This window comes from Crocodylus porosus, unplaced genomic scaffold (genome assembly GCF_001723895.1).
Source record: "Crocodylus porosus isolate Cpor-Errol unplaced genomic scaffold, CroPor_comp1, whole genome shotgun sequence".
Classification (NCBI taxonomy): domain Eukaryota; kingdom Metazoa; phylum Chordata; order Crocodylia; family Crocodylidae; genus Crocodylus; species Crocodylus porosus.
Genome location: NW_017728906.1, coordinates 106,892,169 through 106,899,886, shown reverse-complemented (window position 1 = coordinate 106,899,886; position 7,718 = coordinate 106,892,169). Strand labels below are relative to the sequence as shown.

Sequence of the window (7,718 nt, the reverse complement as noted above, 5' to 3'; positions counted from 1 at the left end):
TCCGCCCACCCTTGTAACCTGTCGAGGTCTGATTGCAGCCTGTTGCATCCTTCCAGTTCAGTTCAGAGAAGACATTCAGTGTGTTAGAAATTATGTGAGACTGTGTAAATATGTTTAAAACTGGCATTGATAAGGAAGGCAGAAAGGATAAGAAAATTGGACGTGGGGGGGGGGGCATTAATTCAAGGCCCAGGCGATCAAGGACAAGAAGTTTTTCAATTTGCAGCAGAAAGTCAACTGGTGGAGGGATCCTAGTTGCATGGAAGAGTGGCCTAAAATGGGTAAACCTGAGGATCTTAGCTGTGTGTTGTATTGAATGAAAACATTTGAATGTTGGAAGGTGAATGATAAGATGATGTACAAGGTGGGAACAAGACTTCCAGCAAGTATGGGTCGGAAAAAGAAATGAGATTTTAGAAATGGTTATAAATCAAGTGGTTAGAGCTAAAGGCAGTTTGAATTTATAAGATTATAGGAGAAGGAGTCTAAAATGCCCAGGTTTTCTTACCTGAATAATAGGGGGCTAGTGATAAGTCAGATAGGATGATAGGAGAAAGGACTTGTTCAGATGCTTATATACCTATTGTGAGAGGTCTGGATTGCCCAGCGGGAAGATGTGGCTAGCCAGTTAAGTTTTTTTTTGAGTCCTTGATGTAAAAATAGTTGTTGAAACTGCATATATGGATACAGTATTGCCATCTAGAAAAGGTATGAAGTTAGAGGAGGGATTCCAAGACCTGGGCCAGTGACCGCCTAAAGGAGTCATGGGGGAAGACAAACTTTCTAAGTGTCACTGGCGGAGTCAGAGAGAACACATAAAAAAACTGAACTAAAATTTGACCGTGAGGAGCTTAGCTTGTTAGTCATTGGTAAGATCTGTTAATATGGAGATCTGAAGCCAGACTGACAGGGAGATGAATTTGAAGTCTGTATGTTTGTAGTTGACTTGCTTGAGTTCGGGTGAATAGAAGGAGAAACGTAGGACTCCAAAATGAGTTGGACAGGTGAAGTAAAAGGCAGATTTCTTTTCTTTTCTTCTCATTTCTTTTTTGATGATGAAGATATGGGCATGTTTGTATTTGGAGAGAAAGGGATTTTTTTATTATTATTATTATTAAGCATGTCTGGTATTCAGATGTATGAACCTTGGTACTGATGAGTAGAAAAATATGCTAAGTATTTGAGGGGGTTTTAGCCTTTTATTTTAAAAAAACAAAGTTATGTATATGCAATATAGTTTTATACATGAGCAGTTCTTCCCTTTGAAGCTGATTGCAGATGCATAATTGGGTCACTTTGGCTATAAAAGTTTGATATTTGGTGTAAGTCTTAAGTCTTTGAAGTAACGTTTCTTTCATAGCTCAGAATCAGACCTATAAAATTCATTTACAAGAAACTATTTTAAGACCAGTTTCTTGACGGTGCTCGTGAAGTCTAGCTTCATATTGCCAAGACTTAAATAACTATGAAACATGACAAACATTTTACAATGAATAATATAACATTTCAAAATAGTATTCCTTAAGGTGTATTTTTTCCAATTTACAGTGGTATGCAAATATAATAGCTTGGAGGTGCTTCATAACAACATTAATGTTTCGTATATGTTTTCCAGGAGTAACTTCTTTGCAATAATCTCCATTCTTTTCTCATGTAGGAAACATATGAGAATATTCCAGGCCAGTCTAAGATCACATTCCTTTTACAAGCAATCCGGAATACTGCTGCTGCTGAGGAGGTATGCTTTAAGAATATTTTTATTTTACAAAAACGTCTGAAGACCGTGCAAGGTGTTTAGAACAGAATCGTCCTATATTTATAGCACACTTGAAGGGATGAATTTTTTTTTTTTTTTTATTCTCAGGTGTTTTGGTGTAAGAAAGTTTTTATTAGAGGTGCACCAATACATTCATCCATATCATATCAGCACCAATAAAAGGAAAAATTGGCATTATTGGCAATCAGCTTCTTTTTGACTGGTGTGGCCGATTAATGTCACTGGTAAATGCCATTTGTGGAGTACAGCCTGGCATCTTGAAGAGTAGTGTCTGGCCAGTAAGTCTGTTGGAGGGAGGAAAGAGGTGTGGGGCGTGAGGATTGAGGCCCCTGCGGTGAGGGAGGGAGTGGGGCTAAGGCAGGTACTCCACAGCAGGGGTGGAGTAGGGCATAGGGTGGAGCTGGCGACTCTTCCAGGGGGAGAGAGGGGTGCCTGCCTTGGGGTGCATGTAGCAACAAGAGCCACCCCTCCATGCCCCCCCCACCCTAGATGAGCTGCTAGCTCTGGTCCTGTGCCCTGCCCCACCCTGACTGCACTGCCACTGTGGGATGCTACCTCACTATGGGAGCCTTCATCTGCCTCCCCTTCCCCCTCCATGCCCCTTCTCCCCAACAGATTTACTACCAGCCAGATGCTGCTCTCCAAGCTGGCATGCTGCATATCAGATTGGTATCAACCCAAAAAATCTTTATTGGTGCACCCCTAGTTTTTACCCATAATTGAATGTTTTGTTAGATGTTAGCTTTGAGTTTTCTAGTTACTCCTTGTTTTAGGTCAGTATTACAGTGACAGTTCATACCAACTTTGTTTCCAACATAAGTTGTCAAATTGCATGTCCTTTTCCTATTAAACCTTTATTTATAATATTCATTACATTAATATATAATACATATATATTGCTGTGGTGTCATAAAGCTATGACTGGTCATTTAACTTTTAATTCATATGTATTTTGTGCCCTAATGAGACATTTGCTGTACTTAATCAAACACTGACATTATTACACAAATTGTAGAGCAGCACTATTGAAACTGATCTGTATATAGTAAATATGGAAAGCTTACAAAATGTATTCGTTAGGTGTTCCCATTTGGAAGTTCTAGCATGTTGCTAAGCTAGTTTGCAATTCAAATGTTACAAAGTTTAAAGAAGTACTCTTCCTTCACATTCGGTTGGATAGAAAGCTACGGATCAATCAGACTATCAAGCAGCTCAGAATCCTTTTAGAAGTAGGAAAGTTTGGAGTTTTTTTAATGATTTTTCAAATCCTAAAACTTTTAATTGGAAAGTTTTATATTATTAAATTATGAGAGGTTCTATAGTTTTAGAACCCCTTATTAATCATAGCTATGAAAAAGGGGCTTCAGGATGTCACGTGATTCTGCTTTCTAGGTAATGTCTTCCACACTCAGTTGGAAAATTCTTACTATCCAATTTAGCCTCCAACAAGGCTAAATACTGGAAGAGAAGTACAAAAGCACTGTTCACCTCTGGTCAGGCTATAATGCACATCATTAATGTTGAAGAAGCGGGACAGGATGAGGAGGGGGCATTGCTTTGAAGTCCAGCAGCAATATTTAATAATATTAATACTCTTCAAAGTGCCAAACACCTTCTTTTAACAAATTCCCTCAGGGATGTTAGTAGTTAGTTGTGTAAGAGTGTGGGTACTTAAGCTGGGTTTGCTTAAGGTAGTAGACTCAGGATGTGATTCCATAGTTCTGAGAATTAGTACCTCTAATGTAAATGTATACAAGCTAGAAGCAGTGTGGTACCTTGCAGTCCCATTCTCAATGTTGACTTGGGCCCTGGACTCATGTGCAGGAGTTGGTAGAAACATTATGTTGCTTATACTCTGAGTTGACACCAAAGAAATCACTTGATTGTATTCTCCATGTTGTTTTTAGAATAGATGGCAATGAACTGTAATTTGGCAAAAATATCGGTGTCTTTGACTTGTAGGATATGTGGAATTGCTTCATTGACTTTGAACAAGTCATAGAGCTTTTCTCTACCTGCAGAATAAGAATTGCTGCTCTAAGGGGTTTTTGAAGATTAATAAACATTTGTACAGAGCTTTGAAGAGAGAAACCATTAAGAGGTGAACATTTCTGATCTAGGAATAAAGTTTTAGGCAATAGTTTTATTGTTCAAACTTTATAGTGAAACATTCGTTTCTATAACTGTTAAATTGTAATTTTTTGGTGTTTAATTTTAATTTTCCAGCCATTATTTGTGTTTACAAGTTGATCTGATAATGAAAAGGTGCTGCAGCATTCTGGAAGCATACTATATCTGAATTTTTTTTTTTATCTGCAGACTTCCTTTTAAATTCAGTTTCTTATAAAAATCCATATTTATTTTTCTTTTTATCTTTTAAAAAATTGGCCTGATTTTTCTTTTAATAGTAGATGTTTATTTAAAGGGCTTTCTTCTACTTTAGAATGTGCACACTATCAAACCATACACAGGTTCACCCTACTCCTGTCCCCATTGCCCCTCCCCACCCAATGTATGAGTGTGCCAGTTTCTTGTTTAGTTTAAAGTTTGAGTATGCTGCTATAGATAGTTGTTAACTCCTTGTTAGCAGGGGTTGGGGCTGAATATTTCATAACTCATCCTCCTTGTTGTGCATTCTGTCTTTAAGAGTGCAGTTTCCTACCTGTTGAAACCATGATCTATGAAAACTTGCTCTTCAGGCAGGATCCATGGCATAATCCTGCCTATGGAGCCAGTAGATCCAGTTGCGGATTCTATGGATGTTTTCCTTTTCAGAACATGGATGGAGTTATGAAATATATGCCCTTTTTGGGGTTCTCAGCAGACCCTCATGAAATGAATGTAGTTCCTGTCTGTATCTGGAGTGGATTCTGCCTTTTTGCACAAATGAGTGAGTAATATAGTAACTCACTAATTGTATTACAGGAGTCCCATAGCACCTATGTACATAGTTATTTTATCTGAACTAGTATGGGGTAAAACATGAACTAGCACTTGAGACCTCAGGGTTTCTTGGTTCATTACTGACAACAGGATCACCTTGAATAAGTCATTTTGCTTCTTATGCTTCAGTTTTTCTCACTGTAAAGTGGGGGTAATAGCTTATTTATAAAGTAAGGTTCTTTATGAATAGCTCCATATAAAATCTAGGTGTCTTTGTTTTAGCATCTCTGACTCCATTTTCACCATAATACATTTTAGCATTTTATTAATAAAATTAGATAAGCACAATTGGGAATTGCATACTAAAAAAATCTGCTTCCTCAAATCCCAAAGCCATTGAGCCCTTAGTTCTGTAGATCTTCTGGGAGTAAGTCTGCCACCTGTGAAGAAATGTACAACTTTTCTATCGTTTCTAGAGGTATTTGAGGTTCCTTTACAATATTGTTGTAAATTGTCTAGTACGTTATAAAATCTTTTCAGCTGATTTTATTATTGATAATTTCATATAGATGTCAAGGCTAGAACTTGACACATCTACACTAGTTTAATTGATGCAAGTTTTATACGCCGGTTTAAATGATACCAGGATCCTGAATGAACAGACAAACAGCTATCTTCGAGTAGCTGCTTGCAATGGGTACTTTTACTGTATTTTGCCAGTAGGTTAGGAAACATGGAATCTTCTGTCGCTGTGGCTTACCCAGGCACAAAGTGGACAGATGACTTCTACCCTATTTTTACTACAGATTTCTCCTACTCTGCATTCAAGGCACTTTCATCTAAGTAGTGTTTTGTCTCCTGCTTCTTATTTCCACAGGTATAAAGGTTGATGTGCAAGTGTGTACATATCTAAAATTTGAGCCATAGTTCAGCTTAGCAAGATTCAGTTATTGGTAAACATAGATAAATGTCAATTTTGCCTCACACCCTCAGACCAATGAGAAGATATTTCTATAAGTTTTGATTATTAATGATAGAAAGGGGACATAAGAAATATGATGGCTGATGGGGTATATAATGGCAGGGGAAGCAGACGTACAGAGCCATGCTGACTGTAGTTTGAACTGCAAATCCCAGAAACCCCAGGGGACTGGGAACAAAGGAAGAGGATGTGCCAAAGCACATGAGGGAGCTATGGGTGAGCAGAGCCAGGACTGATTGCTGCTCAGCTGATAAATCCTCCAGTAGTTACGTTCGTCGTTGAGGTTTGGGGGCAGAAAATTTTGTGCAATCCTGAAAATTTAAATAGATAAAAATCATAATAAATGCTTAAAAATTAAACATTGTTATCTGTCAATAATATTTAAAAAATAAAAATTAAATTCTGCTAAGCCTAGTCATAGTGCATACCTAAAGATAGGGATGTCTCTAACACACTTAGACAAATTGTTTTTACTTTTCAGGATATTAATCTTGGCTCCTTCATAATTTTTGGGCCTATTGTCTGCACCTCTAAAGGTCAAGCAATACTACATAAATTCAAGTACTCATTTTGAATTCATATTTTGATATATATGCAAGCAAGGGGTATAGAGGATTATAGTGTGTTTCACCATGGCGCTTTGCAGTGCTTTGCAGTTTGGAGGATCACACTTAAGTTTTAGTTCTTTTAAAAAAAAAAAAAAAAAAAGCTATGAAAAATATTGATACATTAAGACAGCACTCCATTCTAGGCATATATCAATTGATGTGGGAAGGGGTTCTCCTCCATCTGAAGTCTTTTTTTTTTTTGCCTGCATTAATTCAAGAGAGTATAGTTATTTCAGCAACAATTTAATAATTAAAAAGAACAGGCTTTCTTTTTGTTTGTTTGTTTAACCTTAAATCAAATGCCAGTTTGTTTACATACTTGCAGAATCTTTTTGAGGAAACATGGATCCTTTTCCTGTTCACTAAGTCTCAAACCCATGAAGAATATTAACAAAGCAGAAGAAAAAGTACCCTCAAATTAATATATGGCATGATATAGCATTCTCTTTAGAAATGATGGAAATGGTCAAGCCTGGAACAGTTCTTAAAAATGGTTCTAAAACAGTCTGTCCTTAGTCTTGCCTCAAAGCAACAGAGGAGGATTCAGCTCCAAAAAGTATTTAAGACTTCACACCAATTATTAAAATTAAAATATTCAGTGATACTGAAATATTCAGTGATTAAAGGAAGATCATTTTAATTCAGTCTTCCTGGTGCACATTTATTTAATGGCATAATAGGATCCCAATGATCAGGCCTGTGCCATGCCAGATTGGGATCAGGGATCAAATTCTAGTTGTGCCATTACTGTTTGTCAGTGCAGGGAGATCCTGAGATCATAGTCATGGGCCTTCCCTGCACTAGTATTTTGAAAATAGTCCGTAGGTTCAGCAGGTGCCAGCAATCAGCTCTGACTTCCAGGAACACAGTGGGGACCTTGAACTGGCTCTGGTGGGTTCTGGGGATGGAGCCAACAATCTGTGGATAAACGGGTCCTGATCCAGTCCAGACCCCAGATGAAATCCCCGGTATGATGACCTGATTATCAGCCCTGGCTAGGATGGCTCCAGGTCCAGCTGGAGAGCAGGGCTGTCTGGACTAAGCCAACCATCAAGTTGATTGTCAAAAACCTGTGGCTGGCAGTTCTGGCCAGGCTGGTGGGCATAGGAACTGGAGGCTCCCTGGCAAGGAAGACAAAGGACTTTTTAAAGTACTTTGAAATGCATAGATTTGACTCTAATCAGTCACTTACCCTTTTTTGTGCCTAGTTTGTTCATACAATAACATGGAATGCAAGCACTGTAAAAATAATCATGCAACTAAAAGCTACAAATGTGCACAGGGGGATTCAGGGAAGCATCAGTACCTAGCTTCATAGTTTTTAGGGTCGGAAGGGACCTGAGCAGATCATCTAGTCCGACCCCCTGCCATGGCAGGAAAGAGTACTGGGGTCAAACAACCCCAGCTGATATCTAACCTAAACCTGCCCTCTGCCAGCTTGTGACCGTTATTCCTGGTCACTCCTGGC

At 38.3% G+C, this 7,718-nt stretch overlaps 1 protein-coding gene across 1 annotated transcript in view; it reads left to right on the top strand.

The window, feature by feature from the left end:
- IPO5 (importin 5) overlaps positions 1-7,718 on the top strand; it is a 70,718-nt gene that overhangs the window by 8,587 nt on the left and 54,413 nt on the right. The window contains exon 2 of the mRNA XM_019529717.1: positions 1,658-1,738. Coding sequence (XP_019385262.1) covers positions 1,658-1,738 — 81 coding nt within the window. The remainder of the gene's footprint in view (positions 1-1,657; positions 1,739-7,718) is intronic.